Below are 20,099 nucleotides of genomic sequence, written 5' to 3'. Positions count from 1 at the left end.
GTTCTGTCTCTAATGCCATTTGAGTTTCTAGAATTAAGTGTGCTGCAAAGTGCATTATGTGATATTTCCATTTTGATGTAGATCATTACTATGAAATGGAAATTATCATGTCCGTATTATGTGCACTTCACAATTTACAAGCTGATTACATAAACCTTATTTGGGGACTACCAGAAAATAGTTATCCTTCAAGCATGGAATATTTTATCAGTTACCCTCTTTCCTTACCAACTATACCAATATTACCTCACCAAGCAAAACACACCTAAAGAGCATATAGGATTCTCTGTTTCTTAGCAAAGCTTCTTAAACGACAGTAATGATAGTTTGAAATCCAGAAACACAAACAGATGAAGCAAACCACAAGGTACACACTCAGCAAAATTACAGACGTACAAAGCACTTAAAGCAATCTGGTTTTACACAATGGTAATACATGCCTTACTAGAAATTCTTGGAAATGTTGAAATAGACTATTGGCTTTTTTGCACCCTCATCATTTTTTACTTAAACAGTTTTTTTAGATTTAAGCATAACTCACTTAACAAAAGAGAACCAGCATTAAACACTTATTTCATTTTTAACCTTATAAGCTAGAGCCCAAAATTCATATTTACAGTATGTTTGCAGACATCCTATGCCATAGTTTGATGACTTTTAATTGGAACACTTCCAGTTAATTTTATTAATAAAATTTTTGTTATGTTTCTGTATATTATAGAAATTATTAGAGCTTGGGAATTTTTTTTTCTTTCCAGAAGACAAGTAGTCATTGAACAATGAATAAACATTAGTTGCAAAAACTAATGTTTGTTGTCTACTCATGTATTTCTCTCATGCTTATTATTCCATTACATTCAAATGACAGTATCTTGCTGCATGAGCGTATTCAGCAAGGTTCTAGCCTAAATATGTTCCAGACATTTGTAAGCATTAATTAAGGCAGTTCTACAGGGACTTGAACTTGCATTTCAGATCTGCAAGTGAAACTTAAGCACAAGTCCCAGCTAAAGAAGTTAGACAAGTATCACTGTAATGAAGGTATGTGCTGAGAATTCCAAAAGAAATTCATTCTGAATTAATCTGGCGGCCCTGCTTTTACTTTGAAATTACTATTACAAATCTCACCATTTCCCTCTAACTTGAAAAGATGTTTATTTGTTTGCATGAAGTTTGGCAGAAAAGAAAACAAGTTACTGAACTGTGGTTCAATCTTGAATCACATAATACACCAAGAAGAAAGCTTCCTTACTAAGAAAGCATTTGATTTTACAAATTATTTTTCAAATAAACAATAGGGCTGGAACACTCAAAATAAATACTGTCACACTTTTAAAGCAAAGTTGAAAGTCGCAAGAGACTCATCTTGCTTTTCATTGCTCTAACAAAACGAGATGTCTGATATTCACCCATACAAAAAACGGATACATTCATTTTGCCCTTTTTCTATTACTTCGTTTAAAAAAAACACGTTTACCTCTGACCATATGTCAAATCACCAGAGCATTGCTGCACAAAAATATTTTAGAACACCCCAAGAACGCCTTACCTTGGTGCAGAGCTTCCCCAGGCTCCATGCTTGTCTGTCAGGATGTTGATAATTTTCTGTATTAGTTGTGTTGCAGTCACCTGGTCCCGGTACTTGGCTGCTGTGATCAAGTGGTGACACATTTTTTCTTCTTCCCGTTTGTCTGCAGAGTACTGGGCACACAGTGACTGGCAAGAAAATAAATACTTTATTACTCTGCATTTTAATTACATCATCCAAAGGAACTTTGAAGCACTTTTGTATAAGTAATTAATAATAATTAATTACTTATACAAAACCCTCACAAGAGAAGAATTAACCCCACTTTCCAGGTTTGAGAACTGAGACCCTGTGCAGCTGCCCACAGGAAATCCATGCAGAGAACCAAGTAGAGGATCTTGGTGTGTCATGAATTCTTTAACCACATCACACACACATTCAAAATTTAGCAAAAGCCAACACATTAATGGCCATGAATGGCCAGGCTGCAGAACAAAATATATAAAATAAAAGTGGTTAAGCCTATAACAAAGTGAATAGTTATATAAAAACAATAGCAAATTTCAGAATAATGAATGTCAGCTAGCTGACCACTCAACTCCCATGACTCTTGATTTGATTTGGGCAACCAACTGCTTGCTGTTGCTTATATAAATATATATCTATGAAAGTTAAGGAGAAAAATGCACATTTTTTTCAGATAGAAAACAAAATGGATCTGAGGACTAAATCAATCTTTACCAGGTGGCTTCTTGAAGTTAAGCGTATTTGCAGGCCAGCACTGGAAAGTCAGTAACTTTCCCAGCAGTATTACACCTGTTGCACAAACATCTTCTGCTTGCCAACTGGCTCAAAAGAAAATTCTAGCAAATAACAACTGTAAGTCACGCCTACAAACTGAACTCAAAACTATGAGAGATTTTCTGTTACAGCATTTTCTCATAGTTTGGAGTTTTGTTGACCTTGTGAAAATTTGCCTGTTAATAAAGAACTCAAAAAATGGGCATCAAATTTTTATCAAAACCCTATTTTGCTGTGCATGAAAACCCTCAAGAAATTCAAGCATTGGTAGAAACAATAAAGGCTTTTCCCCACTTCAGCACTCTCTGTCTGTAATTTCAGTTTTCATCTGGCCATTCCACAGATCACAAATGCCAGACAAAGCATTTTGGCCTTTGTCGATGATTGGATTATTCTATGATCTAGTTAGGGGAATGGACACAAATGTCTGCCTAACAACAAAAAAAAAATTGCTTTTCCTTAGTGAAGCACAGCTGATGCAGACACTAGTAGAATTATTTCTTAGAGGTTAGCTATCAGCACAATGTCATATGCTTTTCAAGTTTAAAACAGTAACAACACTTTATCTATATGTATATACAAGCCTTAGAAACTTGCTGCAAATAAAAAAAATCAGCAGGCTATGAATGCTACTTATATATGTGTGTATATAAATGTATTTGTCATATAAAGTGACAGAAAGAAAGAATGTGAAAAAAACCCACAAAATAAAATTTAGCCTTGTGTAGATTTTCGCAGACACTAGACAACAAAAATGTACTAAAAGACGAATAAATTTTAAAGAATAATTCCAACAATTTTAATGTATTTAGGTATTTCCTCAGGATTTCCCCACACTTTACAGCAATGCTCACCTGATGAGCAGACATCCACGAGGAGTGAAGAATAAGCAGCTGACTTTCCACGTCAACGAGACATAAAAATTGTCTTTTGTATTCCTACATGAAGCACTCTGCCACCCCTCTTCACAAAAATGTAAAATGACTAAATCATACCCAACATGAACAGGACTTTTCCAGCTCTTTCTGAACACAGCTGTCTTTTCCAATACATTGAACTATTTTGCACCCATGATGATGCCGATTTCTCTCTAGCACTTGGTAAATGTTTCACAAGCTGTTATTTTTAAGTTGCCTGAAAGGGCAGAATTTTAAAAACAAGTGAATAAGGTAAGCTAAGTAGTAAAATGTTTTAAAGTGCTCTTTAATGGATCCTCCTTTACAATTTGAACAGCAACTTTTCATATCTGACATAAAATCCATAGATATAAATCACATTAGAGGGTTATTCTTTCCCCATTATCAATCTCTGTCTCTTTATGGAACATTAAAGTCACATTTGACCTTAAAACATGATAAAATGGAAATCAAACTAGAATGTTTTGTAAAAGATATAGTGAACTTGTACCTCTTTAAAAAAAGTCTCTTTATGATGTGATTTTGAACACATTCTTCATTAAATACCAACAAGGATTTTCAAAATGTAGCTGTGGCAAACTAAGAAAAAAAATTGTCTTTTATTGTCCTGACAACTTCCACGAAAACATGACCAGCCTGTTATAAACTGAAAATAGAATTCCACTTTTCAGGAAATTCACCACTTAACATGAATAGAAATTTGCAATTATACACCAAAACTGAGAGGCTCCCACAGGCATCAATCACATAAAATTATAACATCACTCTAGGAAGAACTCTTAACCATTGCACGTTCTTTACAATGTATGTTTTGCAGACAAAACCAGAAAGAAGCCACAGTTTTTCCAGCTGTCACATGTGTATATAGCTACTAACCCTAAGAAAGCTGTGCAAGAATAACCTTCTCTTCATACATACAAGTGTCTCACCAGTTGTTCACTGGTTCCGTTTCCACCCTCAATATATGCCAAATATACAGCAAAATACAAGTTATTTCTCCACCTCCTTCTCTCAAATACTTTGAATGTAAGAATGAAAGAAGACTGGTTCCACTAAAAGAGTCCCAAAAAGACCCATCCTAAAGTAGCAAATCACCACTAGACTATTCTGAAACCACTCAAAAGTCCCTATTTCTCTTCATTTTCCATTTTCCAGATGCCAGGTTCACCCGATGCACCGCTTCCAAAGACGCGACAGCAGGATATAGAGTGGTACACAGTCAATGCTTCACACTAAATCCCAATAATTCCATTTATGTAAAATAGAAATCCAGCTTGATTTCTGTTAATGAACAATCTCAAAAAAGTATTTTTATGGCTTTATTTCTTTTTTAGTATTTCATCTCTTGCACCTGCAATGTGCACCCTTGTCATGCCAGAATATGGTTTTACAAATAAGATACAGTTAAACAGAGTTGTCAAACCTTCTTTCCACTGCTGCCTTGGCCTATATGAGTTTAATTACCTGTTTGGGCAAGTGTGCAATGAAACTGTAATCACAAGAGCAGTTCAGTCACTCTTAGGATGAAACAAAGTGTTGTAAGGAGAAAAAAAATGCATTTTCATATACACACCTCACAGATTACCTCCAAAAAGTCTTAAATTCAGTGATTGTTGAGAGTTTTACAAAGGGGACGTGTGTTAAGCATGGAATAGAGGCAAGACGCCTGTTTTCCAACCCTTCATCCGGGACAGAACAAAATCCTTTGCTATTATCACAGAACAGAGTTTTTCCTCTCTCCCGTTGTCTGCCTGGACAAGACTGCAGGCAATTTGAACGTGTAGATTATCTAAAGATTCATTTTTAAGGAACTGGAATTCTGAAGGGCCACAAGGTCATCCAAAAGGCAAGTCACAGATATGAAAATACAGTACATTCGGTATGCAGGAAATATTCTGGAAATACTGACAGGGTAAATTAGTCTATTCTGCCGGTCTATATTTCAGTTAAAAGTAGGATTTACCTAGTTTATAGAACTATTTTATCTTTATCTTTACAAAAATGTCAAGTAAAATATTTTTTCTGCATGGTACCATCTGCATTGCAATTTTGGAGCTGCACCTCTGCAGCCCCAAAATAACAATGTAATGCTTTCTACAGGAGATTCAAAAGTTTATTAGTATAGGGTTTTTGAAAGAAATGTTGCACCTTTTAAATTTTATTCTTCAACTCAGATCACTGAACACTTTTACATACGTTAGTTGCTTTGCCTAATTTAGCTAAAAGCTACTGGCTTTGTGACCAGCCTGTCTCAGAGGGTGTCACTTATGAGGAAAAGTCATCCATAAGATATCGCACAGTCTTGCCACTAATGCAAATTCCCAGCAAATAAGGATATTTTAGTAAATGAAGGAGCTCCTCAGTCCTCTGCTTTCACAGATCTTTGCACTTGACCTCTGACCTGAGGTTTAAAGTCTGGACTAAAAATGCTACCCAGGGAAATCTTACAAAGACTCCTGAATAAGACTTAGAAAAATGAAAGCTTAAAACCTCAACAGCGAACAAAAGTCAACCAATGACAACGTCTGACAGCCACCGTCAATTCTGAAGTGATGCCTCTGTCATCCAACGACTCCAAGTATTGATTTCTCTCAGCATGAAAAAAGCTTAAGCCAATGAAATAGATATAGCATCATCCCCCTGATAATAGCCATCAAGGTTAACACCAGTAGAACACTTATCAAAGTATCTCTTCTATTTCTTCTTGTTTTAATGGACTGAACACAATGCAATGGCTTCTCATCTCTCCAACCCATGGTTTTCCAAACCTCATTCATCCACTTTTCCAGCCTTTTATCTGATTTCAACATTAAAAAGAATCTGCATCTAAATCAACTGTTTGTAATAGAAATGGGGCGGGGGGCAGGGGGGGAATGAAAAAAAAAAGAGTAGGTTTATAGCCAGACATTCCTGAGGGGAAAAAAAATGTGCATTTAAAATAACAAGAGGAAGAAAAAAGCATGCAGTTGACTTAGATCATACCAAACACAGACTGGTAAAACTATGGCCATGACCAGAAAAAAAAAATCTACCACAATCACTTTGGGTTTGTGATTAGAAAGAAATGTAAGGATCTCAAGAGACATCTGGCTTTAATCAGTGCTGAGTCAACAGCTTTATTTTTTACCTTCAAGTCTCACAGAATTAAGCTTTAGTGAACCCAAATAAACACTAGCAACAGCACTTTTATGCAGATTTTGTATTTCAAGTGAATCCAATATAGTACAGTAGGTAAATGAGACAAACTAATGTGAGTTCAACTGGAAAAAAGTAGCTGTCAGAATAAAGAAATAGTGAAGAGCAGAGAAAAATAAAAATCAGATTTCTTCTGCAGTGTCCATTAGCATTACAGACCTTTTTTTAGACTTTTTCTTTGATGCTTATCTAATTGATACTATTTGTGAGACAGCAGCACCCTCAAATCAGAATCAAAGATAAAGCTTTGCACAAGCAAGTAAGATTTCTTCCTTTTTGCTAGAAACTGGGATTTCCTACACTTCTCCAATATTCTAACCCTCTAAGCATCACTGCTAACCACTGGCATAAACAATATGCAGGGAGAAATGTTCTTTTCAAATCCAAGGACCTGTTTTTACTGTAGTTATATACAAACATTTTGCATTCGAATCACACACTAGGATAGGAAGTTTCCTCTCCTCCTCTTTTGCAAATCCGATTTATCACCAGTCCCTTCATGCTGCTCTAGTTTAAAACAGTCTAAGAGCCTAAAAGCAACACATTTTGGCAATAAATTTAGCATTTTTTTGGGTTTATATTTGGGTACAAGGCATTTTTCAACCTAGAAAGAATCCAAGTACCATTCCCTACACTCTAGAAATGGTAAAGCTCAGCACTCCTGCACAGGTGGCTCTGTGATCTCAGGTTTGATATTAAGAAAAGGAGCCAGGGATGATTTCTTCAGCCATTCCCCAAGCACACAATATCACCCCTGTGACATTCAGGGGTTTCAACACCACCACAGAGATAAGGGCTGCATGCACTGAAGAACTTCTAGTCCAGTGCAGCAAGCAAGCCAAATCCCCAAAAACTTCTGGAACTGGCACACTCCCTTATTTCATAAGAAACACACACTCTGTCCAAAAAATGACATATATTTACATAATCTAAGGATTCACTACACATTCTTAGTGAGGGCCAAATTAAGGTCACATTGGTGTGTTATTTCACAGGTGTTGGATACTTTGTTTTGCTATCTTTTCATACTGCCCCTTATATGCAACTAAAGGTTTTAAAAGGGAGTAAAATAACTTTTAATCAGCTGAAAACATGTAAGTACTGAAGTGGATTAAATACAAAGCTCTGCAATGTCCTCATTCATTCCCTTATTGTGACCACCACCTCTGCAACTGCCTCATTCCACGGGAGCACCACAGTAAGGATTTCCATTGCCTGGAAGGTGGGAACAAAGCACTTCAGCAGCTTTGGCCCCAGCAGCCAAACGCCTGCTTCCCCAGGATTCAGATTTCCAGACACCCTGCTGCCAGCACAGCTCTTTTACAGCTCACAGCACCAGGGCTTGGCACAGGAGTGACACCTGAACAGATTGGAAGTCACATGCACTTCAGGTGGCACAGCTGAACCTGAAGTGAAGTCTCTAAGAACAGGTAACACATTCCAGTGAGGATTTCTGAACACAACTTACTAGTTATGAAGTATTACAGCGACCTGAGGAGGTCACTGGGGTGAGAGAAGGATGAGAATCTTGTTTGATGATCAGAAGGCTGGATTTATTGATATATGATATATAATACATTATGACTATACTAAAAAGAATAAAGAGAGAAGTTGCAGAGCCTTGCTAAGCTAAGAATAGAATACAAGAATCTATAACAAAGTTCTGTGTCCAGGGAATCTTTCCCCGAGCTGCTCCTGTGATTGGCCCCCAGTTGTAAACATGGAACATGAACCAATCACAGGTGCATCCTATTGCATTCCACAGCAGCTGATAATCATTGTTTACATTCTCCTCTGGGGCCTCTGCTTCCCAGAAGATGCACAAATCTGAAAGAAAGGATTTCTATGAAAAAATGTCTGCAACAAGGAAGCCCTTAAAGGTACCACGTAAAAAAACAATTTTTCACAAGTTTTGTATCTGATTAATTCTGAATAATTTTTCATACTAGTGGCAAAAGGTGCATTTCTATAAGTGGGGAGACAAAAATACCTTAAAACATAGAAAAAATGGACATTCTCAATGAGTGAGTAAATGTAGCCAGAATGATTCAGGTGAGCAGATAAACCAAAGGCTAATTTGGAACCTTATTACACAATCACTTGTACCACTAGTTCCTGTCATAAGTGATACAAAGCATTTTGTAATAAAGTTCCAAATAAAGTCACTATAAATGTGGCTTTAGTCTCTGGCTATAAAAAAATGAAAGGCATTTGCATGACTTAAAATTCTTTAACTTCTATAGCTATCAAAGAGACAGCTATAAATACTTAGGTATATCGGTATTTAACACCTGACTTATGTTAATGGTCTCAAAACTTACCCTGGAGGAATGTGTATTTCTATATAGGATTCATTATTATATAAGAAGTCACATTCATATTGTATGTAGAATCCTAAGCAAAAAAAAAAAAAAATCAACATCCCTCTGTTGATTTTGTTATTTCTTGCTTGATACTCCTGCTACATCACACTAACTAAATTTCCCTATAAATTTGCAAAACACATGCAAAGAAAATTAATTTCCAGCCAAAAACCTCTTCATAAACAGTTTTCAAGCTTATGCAAAGTTCCAGCTCTGCAAAAGGCAGAAAGATTAGCCCCTTGAGATATCCTTCCAGTCTGGGGTCTGTGTTTCTGGTTCTATTTTATACATAGCTCCCCTCAAGTATTTTCAGGTTTCCCTGTTTAGTGTCTTGGATTCAGAACACAACCCTGATTTTAATCCAGGAGTTTGAGAATGTACCAAAATCTATCAACCCATGAACAAAGAACAGAGGTCACATTCATTTGAGATAACAAGCATTGAGGCATAATAATTCCCTATCTTGCCATGATGGGTTGCATGCCAGCAACAAGCACATCTTTAATAAACATCAGTTCTTTGGATCCACGTTGTTTTCAGGCCTGACTGGGTTCCTGAAGATGTCACTTATGAGGCTTAGTGAGAAAATGCAAAAAAAATTAAAAACTTAAAAACATGTAATTGTCCTTACAAACACAAATTCATTCTCAAAAGGTAACTCATCTGTTCTTCACCAGTTTCTACCATGGTTGTTCTAAGAGCTGATTTAGTGGTCTTGATGTCTGACAGCTGGGGACCTTTGCAGCCTCTCACAGTGGAGAAGGATCACCCTGCCTGGCATGTGTCCTTGAGCAACACTGCTAAATAGGACAAACATGGATTTGCTGGCAAAGTGTTTCCTTCCCACACATGGAAAAAAGCCCTTTCATTACTACCATTAAGTCCTCTTCATCTGCAGAAACATTTTAATTAATTACTAAGCAAAAGTATTAAGGGTGGGTTTTGGTTTGTTGAGGGTTTTTTTGGTCAGAAAGATTTCAAATTACTAGAGAGAATCTGTGTAAAAAGAAGGATTACAAAGAATTTTATTCCAAAGTCTATTCAAGAATAACATCTTCAGTGCTGCCAATTTACAAGTTTCTAACTTACACTCCAAAATTGCTCTTTACCTCTTTGTAAAATGAGATTCTTGAGAGGCTTATTCTTTCCAAGATCAAGTATTTTAAAAACAAGATATTTTGATTAAGATGATGATGAAATGGCAAAGACAAAAAAAAAAAAAAAAAAAGAGAGAAGCAAAGAGAAGTATTTTTAAAATATGGTCTATGTGGTCTTTTATAGCAGTTATTCTTTAAAATCATTCCTACTCACTTATTTTGGAAACATGTTAATAAGAGTCACAATCCCAGCTTTGGCTTAACCTCTGCCTTATCTTAAAGCCTCCTGTCAGAGCTCCTACAGCATCAAACTATGAAAAGCAAATTGTTTTAACTTTATTTTTGACTCTCTCCTTATTTCCAGTATTCTATGTTTTGTGTTGCATTCCACCTAGAGTATGAGACCTTTTCCTTTACAATTGATTCTCAGGCGTTAAGGTAACGTGATTTTTAATTTTAGAACAGCATAAGATGTATAAGAAGTTTTCTTAGGTAACATTTTTTTTATTCAGAAAAAATTCTACCACCCTTGAAAGGCTGACATTTGACTCTAAAAATTGTTGGAGGCAGGACAATTTAATTTCTTTTATAACTGGGTGATTTTACTATCCATAAAAAGACGGCATTTGAAATGTTCCCATTACTGGAAGCATGAGAAGACAACAGCCTCTGGATTTTTTTGCAGAAGTCTTCAGTGAAAAACACTCATTCATCCAACTCCAGATCCTTATACTGAACAATACAGAACGCAGACTGAGAATATTCCTCTAAAATTGATACTTTTTCTTGCTCTCCTTGTGTAAATGAAAAGACTGCAGCAATATAAGAGACAGCACTGCAACAACCACAGATGCTCCCTTCAGAGAAATGAAGAACTATGTAGCACCAAGGAGTGTTCACTGGCATCATCCTTTATGTTGTCAATTTTACTTTAAAAAATTATATAATACTCCCTAAACCATTTGTTTACCTTTACATAAGAACAGGTAAGAGCCACTTCCTAAATTTTCTCTTTCTCATTTCAATACTACTTTTCAGAACTTGTGAAGTATTCCAAATTCAAGTTTTTGATGTTCTTGTTGAGTTTTGATTTTGGCTCTGTTTAAGTTCAGCATACAAAGTTTTTCTCTGTCTGTTCTGGGTTTTTTTTTTTAAATGGTATGAGGGTGATTTCATATTCACCCTCAATACAGTTATCAGCATTTTCTACCAACAGATGAACGCAGGGATGTTGGTGTAAGAACACAAAACAGATTACACATTCCAACGGCACAAATCCTGCTTAAGTAGACTCTGCTAATTCAATTCAGTGTAAAATAATAAATTCAGTACTTGGAGCTTGTTATGTTTAGAGCACAAAGCCACGCAGAATAAAAAAAAGCAACACCAATTCTGTGGATTTTTAAAACACAAATCTGAGGTTTGGTGTGAATTACAGTTCACTCATTAAAATTATACGTTTTGAAATAAAGTACAGTGACTAATCAAAATCAGCAGCTTCCACCAAGCATGCACAAAACTGAAAGAAACTACTGAAATTACATAAAACATTATATAAAACACATGTAAGCAACAGATTTTGGACATACCAAAGAGCCATGTAACAACATCTCTCACACACTTTAACAGCTTCAGTTACACTCCAGCCAATAAACTATATCTAATATTCCAAATTTCTGAACAGCTTCAAACAATTGTGATTCAAAAATAACCCAGGAAACATTCCTCCCTCCTCTCATGCTGACCATATGAAATTGCCTTGCAAAACAGCATTGGGCCAGTGCCAAGATGAGTGATGCTGGCTACAGGGCTCTCAACAACTGCTTAGAAATGAGATATTTGGGGTTTCTAACAGGCAGCACAGGAAAAAACAATCAATATTTTAGAAGTCAGAATATATGATTTTTTTTTTTCTTTTTTAAGTTGTTTTTTTTCTTTTCCCTTGGGACCTCTTCTCCCTTGGGCCAGAATATATGGGTTTTTTTTTTCTTTTCCCTTGGGATCAAGGGCCAGCATGGAGCCAGCACCAGTGAGGATGACCCAGTCCTGCTGGGGTTAGTGGAGAGGGAACAGGGCCAACCCTGGCCTCTGATCCCAAGTTATGACAACATTTGTTTCACAAGTTCCACACATTCTCTATGATATAGCAACCCATCCAGTAACTGAGAATTTTGCTTGCTTTATCTGTCAAGGACTGGCATCAGCCACAAAAGATGGAATCTCCAACTACTCTAAAGACAACAGACAATTCAGGATAGTTTTGTAAGACTTAAATCTCAAGTTTCTGCAAGGACATGCAGGGAAAAGCTTGAAGCAGCACAAACTTCTCAAAATCCATTAGGCCATAATCTTGGCATTAATACTTAGACTTAAAATTTGTTCCTGTAAATTTTTGACAAAAAAAAAAAAAACAAACCCAAAAAAAACCCCAAAAAACCAAAAAAAACCACAACCAAAACCAGTATCTTTGCACTAGGATACAAAAGAAAAAAACATGGAATGATGACCAAAGGATTTGCACTGCTCATCAGTCACTATCATCACCTTCCAAGAGATCAAAATCTTTTCTTTCAAGATGGCCAGAAATCTTTGAAGATGCATTTTCAAAATAGTGAATTAATAACAGGGACTTCAAAATTTGAGCAGGAAACAGGTGGGAGGGAGGAGTGGTGAGAAAAGTAACAAGAAACACCTTGTGTGAAGGAAATAGTGAAGACAGTTTGGTTTTCTGATTGGTAAATCTTTCTAAGGATTGACTCTGCCACTTCCAGTTGGACTCCAGATTAACAGTGAAATCCAGAGGTTTCTAAGTCACTTGGAAGTTTTTCTGACAAAATAATCACCAGAAGAGCAACTTAACTGCCTGACACATCTTCCTTTTCATGACCTGAGACCATCACAAATGAATTGGTTCAGCTTTCTCCCATTTAGGTCTTAGAGAAAAATCAGTAGAGAGACTCATTCTATAAACACTTCAATAAAAGAGTAACACGAAGCAGGAAGGAAAAGGTTTTTAAACTCTGTTATAGTGATTCCCACTTTAAATACAGGGAAGTTAAGATAAAAACCTGGACTGCAAAGCACTGAGGTAGAAGAGGCAATATGAAAGGACCTTTCAATTCCAGTTAAGAATTCTGATTAGTGCAGTCTTGTTCCCTTTCTTGGAAAGCTGCACAGATCTACTCAGAAATAAATGTCTGCCTTTAGAAAAGATTAGGAATATCACCCCTCGATGGATGTGACTTGACAGCTCTCCACCATTTTCACCTCCCTGGATCCCAAACATCCCTATCTACTACAAACTACAGATAATGTTATCAATTTAGTTGTAAAATCTTTATTTAACCAATTGCTGTCTCTTTTCAACCATCACTCATGAAGGTGTTTATTTCTGCACACCACAATATTTTTCATTCAAAATGGAGCATTTTCAGAGAAAGGCTGAGGCTTTCAATGGAACAAGAAAATAAATTATTACGCTAAATGCATTTTGTACTAAAAATTTTGTACCATTTTCTCCTGAGTAATATACTAAAAGATAAATGAGAAAAATACTCAATGGAAGAAATATAGGTAACAGTAAAAACCTTGACTGTAAGTGCTTTCAGGCACTACTGACAAACACCTTCAAACATTTTCTAAGCATCTCAGTATGTTGCCCCAAAGCTGATTTTCATAAGTCACCTTCATGTACATAAAAAAACAAACCTGCAGGTATCAACACTGTCATGCCTCAATCAGGAGACTGCACCAACAACAAAATGAGACAATTCCTACTAGGATTTTAGTCCAAGCAAGATAATGATGAGGGTAACCACAGCTGGCTTAACCAAAAAGCAACAGATCAAGACAGCTAGCTATTCAAAATATGGACCAGAATTTCAATTCATTACTCTGTAGGATCAGGACTGTCTTTTAGGCACATCCAAACCTGGTTTGGGGTTGCAAATCAATCTAATGTGAAGATACTTGTTCTTTGTTTCTTATATAGAAATATCAGTGCGCACATGCTTGGGTAAACAATGCAGATTAAAAACACACTTTGTGACCCTAGTAAAGTTCAGAGTTTAAAAAAGAAATTATTTTACATTCAGCTCTAAACAGTAGTTTAGTGGGTCAGTAAATGTGTGCATACTGCAGGTACACAACCTTGTACATGGTTTGTTCTTGTACACACAGCTGCAGAGTGAGCTGCCTTCATAAAGTCACTTCTAAATTTGCATTTCAACCACCAGACACTACGAAATATATTTTACAAGTAACACAAATAACAACATCCTAATACCTGTATGCACCAGTGTACCCCAGTAACTTCAGGACTGAAAAGCTTTTACATGAAACGCAGCTAATAGTCAAGTGGACAGGCTTTAACCCAAAAGCCTGAACTCAGGTCAGTCATGAGTAGTGTTTGTAACTTGGGTGCTTTAGCCAGGAAATGCCAAATGAGAGAAAAACCACGCAGAGACAGCACTCGAGTATAGGGAATTATTTTACAATTTTGTGACTGCTTTCTTCAATCGCTGTTATAAACAACCTTTTTACATAAAAACAATACTTTTGAAAATGAAATTGTATTTAGAATATTCAAGACTACTGCCAAAAGACTGTCAAATACATCTGGAGTACAAATGATATGTTGAATTAAAAGCTAACACCCTTTTAGCAATCAGATGCATATTTCATCCTTAATGAAGGCCAGAAAAGAGGAGTTCACTTTATTCTGGATGCAGGTATCAAAGCAGATCTCACAAAGCAACGCAGGCGCATCATCTAAGGATCTTTTTCACATTAAGAATCCTATTAGAAGGAAAACACTAAAAGGTAATTGAATTTCCCTCAGTTATCTTCATCTCTGTCAGCTCCTGCTACAATAACTTACTCTCTAGAGCAGAGATAACTCAATTCTGTCCAGCAAGCATATGTTATGAATCTCCAAAGCAAACTTGTCTAAATCATTCTGGTCTTCTATCAAGGTTGGCTGTAGATATGAGCTCTGACAGAAAGCAAACAAATTTATTTTTATCTTTTCAATAATTCGCTTCCCTGTGCCTTGATGGAAGAATCTTAAATATATAAATGTTTCCACTAATTCTGGAATTATAAAGACTGGTTAAAAAACATTTCATCTGAAAGTTAATGCTATTAAAAAATCTTCGATTCCCTAGTCTGCTTCAATAGAAAAAAAAATTGCAGGTTTGAGTTCCTGTAGGCAAAACAGAAACTAAATTATCATGCTGTAATTAACACTTTTTTCTGAATGGTTCTGATATTTATATTTTCACCTTCTGTGGAAGTGTGAAATCAGGAAATAACAACAACAGAAGAATACTCTAATTTCTTTTTTTTCATTTAAGTTCTTAAAACATCAGTAAACACAAATCCTCCCCTCAAATAAACAAGCTACTTTCATTTAAAAAGTCACATTTTGAGAAGGTATCATGACTTAACTAGACCAACATCACAAAAGCACAGTAAAAGATGAAGCAGCCAAAGAAAGGGTATTTGACAAGAATCAGTAGAGCTAATTCCAGAAGGAGAGGTGAGATAATATGAGATAAGAACTGGTCAAACTAACATTAATTATACAATTCCTGTCAGCTTGTTTCAGGCTCTCCAACATATATGTAAAAACAGTCTGCAGAATGAGTGAATAATGACTTGAGAGAGTTCCTTGCTGACACTCAGCTACTCAGAACCATTCCGTCACAAAGGAGATGTGAGGAACTGGAGGGGAAGCTTGGAAGACCAAGTCATCATAATAATGACACAGCACAGGAACTTCACCTTAGATAATAAAACACAGAAAATAATCTAATTTTAGATATAAAATTATCTCCAGTGTGTTCACCTTTATCTTTGCTCCTTTTTGCCATAATTTGGCAGTTATTAGAATTAATCCTTCGTTACACTTGTTGGAGTCAGCCTCCCAACTGTAAGCATTGAGTGTAGTCATCAGCCATTATCAGCAACAGCTTTATTCTATTAATTACAACAGTGTAATGAACAGAAGGTGCTCTAGGAAATGCTGTTTGTGATCCTCATACTGTTGGATGTCTCCTCATCCAACCTGACTCACTACCAGGGACAAGGCATTTTACAACTCAAGCATCACTTCAAATTGCAGAAGAGTGGGAGTATTTTCTGGGAGAGTGTTACTGCATTTTTCAATTAGCTCTTCCTTAAGAATGCACACTTTGACACAGGGTAATAGGCTTGACAGTGAAGCCCAAAGACAATAAATGCATAACAGGAAAGAAATAATGCTAAATGAAAATAAGAATAAGCTCAAGTTTACAACTGAGCAGAGTACTTAAGTCCAACTTAACACTTGAAATACTGAGAAATAACACCTTCAGAACCCTGAAGATCTTCTGTGACCTTGTCAGCTCCAATATCAGAAGTATTTTAACATAATGTGTTTCTCATTTAGATCAAACTGAGTTACAATAAAACACATAGGAGAGATGTGCACTGTCACCAGGGCTTTTTCTTCAAAGCTGAACAATTCCTAACGCTGTTCTTAAAATGGTACATAAGCAATACAAGTTATCTCTGGACAGAAATTTTAGTATAAAATATCCAATCAAACACAAACAGGATATTTGCTTTCTTAGTGCTAGAAAATTGCATTCTGTTTACACTGTATTATTTCAGTCCAGATTATTTAAGAATCATTACCTGGCATGAGGTACCATAAAAATCTGTACATGAATAATAAATAAGGTAAACAATACAGATTTATTTTTCATGAATAGGTGAGAACAACAACATTTCTGATGGGAACATCTCATTTGAAGCAAGAAATTTCTTACCAGGCTGGGCTAATTTTCATATTATAAATATAAAAAGATGCAGAAAAACACAGAAAATGTTTTAATAGACAACACAAAACCTGTATAAAAAGATAGAATATTAAGGGTTCAAAGGAAACATATTCCATCCAAAAGAAGGGGGCTTTTAAAAACAAACAAACAAAAAGCTAGAATGGTTAAGCTGTAGAAAGAAATTAGAATTCTTCAGTAAGTCTCCCCAGAAAACAGAAAAATATGTTAACTATGGCATGATAGCTTTAAAACCAGAATGAACCAGTTCAAAAGAGATGGAGGAACAATTGCATAAAGCCATAAAAGGCAGCATTAAATTATTTTTCAAACAAATCAGGAGGAGGAAGCCCATTAAGGTGTCTCTGTAGAGCTAATAGAAGATCAAAGGGTAAAAAGCTCTCCTGGAACACATGACCACCCCAGAAGAGAAATGCTATAAAAGAAAACCGGGACAAGAACAACTGCTGAGAGCAGGCAGTGCCCACTCAGGTGATCCAGAAAAACTCAGGGATGAGCACAGCCACCAGCTGCATTGCTCTTGTTCAAACTGCCTCAGTGCCAGAGGAAAGAAAGATGCCAAATGGACTCTGGAGGACTGCTGGGAGCAACATGGCAATAAATCTGAAATTTCTAAAAGGCAAACTTGGAGCTGCGTTTAAAGCAAAAAGCAAACAAAGGAATAAACACACTGGCAAGAGCCATCATTGCCTTTGTAAAGGAAGTCAGGCTTCATTAAATTTCTTTCAACAAGCCACTCAAGACACAGAAAGAAGGATCAAGCTCATCAAGTCTGAATGCCAAAAATATATTTAAACAAAAGCAGGATGAAGCAGGGCAGATAGGAACATCTTATGATGGAGTTCAGATGAATTCCTACAGAAAAACATAAATTCAAAGACCTACGGAGAATAGATTATTTAAGATTACTGGTAATTTCTAGTGAATACAATAATCTGTAACAGTACTTATGAGAGGGGATAAACAGTTTTAAAAAAGAATTTTATCATTCACAGGAAGAAAAAGATAAGTAGATGTGTTAAACACGTAAAAGAAGTGAGAAAGGACAGAATAAATTGAAATCTCAAACATTATAAAACACTGTGCATAACCTTCCTGGATATTTTTTTTTTTTCAAACTACACTTAGTCTCCTTCATTTTACATGAGAATCACAAAAATTGCCGCCTCAGGAATAAAAAAAATTTAATCTCTTAGTCTGGGACTTGCCAACATATCACAGCAGAACAAAATTGGTTAATCCTCCCATGAAAAAAAATATTCTCCTCTGCTCAGCACTCTCTAAATGCCTTTGAAGCATTTATAATACCTCTAAAATATGTTTAGAAATAAAGTCAATTTTTTTCTTCCTACTACTGACAGACAGATGGTGCTGTAACACCTAAACGTCCCAATGCAAAGGGCAGCATTTATTTAAAATTTAAATTTGAAAGAGTCAAGCCCATTCATAACAATATGTGTAAAGCCTAGTTTTTCCATGAAGGAACATCTAGCTTCCTTCATGTTGCCCCATTACATTTTTTTAGTCTTAATGACAACAACTTTTGGGCGTATTCCTGCAGCTTGCACTATCCTTAATCTCCATGTGCTTTGTGGAGAACCAGCACAGCTGACTCACTCTAAAAGAGAGAATTCCCACTGAAATCACTACAATATCTTTTGTTTTAATAAATAAGGACATTACTATTAAGCATGCTGAAAAACACTTAATATAAAAGGATGTTCTAAGAGCCACAGAAGGATTTTTTGATGCACAGGTTCTATAACAAAGCAGCTTTTGTTAAAACCACCAGTAAACTATGGAAAATAGGGATCCAGTCAAGCATTAAAACGTTTCCCACAGCAACTTCTTATTAGATACAGAAGCAACAATCATATACAGAAACTACAAAAACCTCAAATACCTTTCCATAATTCTTTCAAGGGCTCTCAAACATTCCCTTTGACTTACAGGTATTGTGCCAGAATTGACACGCAGTCACTTTTAGTGACTTCCTCTGATACAAATAACATATTTCGAAATTTAATGCTTAGTGCACCAACGGGGAACAGATCTGGAACACAGAAGATTATGCATCAAGGGAGGCACTGGATTTTGCCTTCTGCCAAGGAACAGAAAGCAAAAAGCTCCATTCAGTCACTACTGGAACGCTTGCCTAGCCTTGCATCCCACCTCTGTCAAGGCAATACCAGTTTGAAGATTCATTCTCCAGCAGGAGCCATGAAGTAAAACATTCTGTTTATCACCACAGCCTGTCAATTGACACTGAATAAGAATTAAAACGGTGAGGAAGTCCAACTCTTCCGCATGAAAAAACATAACTGAACACAAAAGGGCAACAAATTTTACAGCAGCTGGAAATGCTAGATTTAATTATTGAAGAGAAATCATGCAGAGGAGTTAGCTGCCTAGCATGATTTATAACAAATGCAAAGGAAAAGTCATGTGAAATTCTCAGTTAATCAACAGAAACAGCCAATAACAAGAATGCCAGCACTTTCTATTTCTATGGATGACAAGAGTTTGAAAAAAATAAGACCAAAATTCAAGGGGATGACACCACACAATCTCTCAAAAATGACACTTTGAGGAGGCAGGTTATTCTGCCAATTAGAGGAGCAGTAACATTTAAGGGAAAGAGTACCAAGGGGTTTGTTTTCCTAAGAATGAAGAATTCTTGTCCAGCCATTATAGAAAGTTTTCTGAAAATTATTGTGTGGCACTCTCCACTGCTCTTCGACACACAACATAATGAATAGTTTTGTATTGCGCATTTTCCTCCATTTTCCTAACTTTTCATGTGACTCTTCCACGCAAAAAAGCCCAAAACACCAAAACCAAGATAAAACACAAACAGCAAAAAAAGAAACCATGCTCCTGGAAGAGTCATCAAAAATACTCAAGCACTGAGACTTGGTATCACAGAATCCATCCAAGAGCAAACCAAAGCTTCACTAGAAAGATGAAAGACTGAACAGTCCATGCCTAAAAACCTTGCAGGTTCACTTATCTAGAATTCTATAAATATGTATATTCACCCAGAAGTACATCAAGATATTTACAGAAGACAGGAGGCATAGCCAAGGCAATGGGCACTTCTGTCATAAATTATAAAATAAAGTCAATTAGAGTACAAAATTCCCTCCTCCTCGCACCAAATCAAATTATTCCCATAGGCCTGTCTGCACAGATAATCTAAGACACAGTGACAATCACCACATTTTTCAAGGTCATTTCTAGAAAAAAACCTGGGTGGCAGCATGAAACTATCAAAAAGGGGTTCCTCTTCAGGATTTTCAACTCTGTCAAACAACAAGGGTGAGATTTGAAAAATACCTAAGAAATGTACATATAAA

General features: G+C 36.2%; 1 protein-coding gene across 1 annotated transcript in view; it reads right to left on the bottom strand.

Annotated features, from left to right (window-relative positions):
• LRBA (LPS responsive beige-like anchor protein) overlaps nucleotides 1-20,099 on the bottom strand; it is a 372,144-nt gene that overhangs the window by 216,079 nt on the left and 135,966 nt on the right. The window contains exon 37 of the mRNA XM_059469874.1: nucleotides 1,550-1,716. Within this exon, the coding sequence (XP_059325857.1) occupies nucleotides 1,550-1,716 (167 nt within the window). The remainder of the gene's footprint in view (nucleotides 1-1,549; nucleotides 1,717-20,099) is intronic.

This window comes from Ammospiza nelsoni, chromosome 4 (assembly GCF_027579445.1).
Source record: "Ammospiza nelsoni isolate bAmmNel1 chromosome 4, bAmmNel1.pri, whole genome shotgun sequence".
Lineage (NCBI taxonomy): Eukaryota > Metazoa > Chordata > Aves > Passeriformes > Passerellidae > Ammospiza > Ammospiza nelsoni.
The sequence above is the reverse complement of the archived record's forward strand: the minus strand, read 5'-3'. Positions and strand labels throughout refer to the sequence as shown.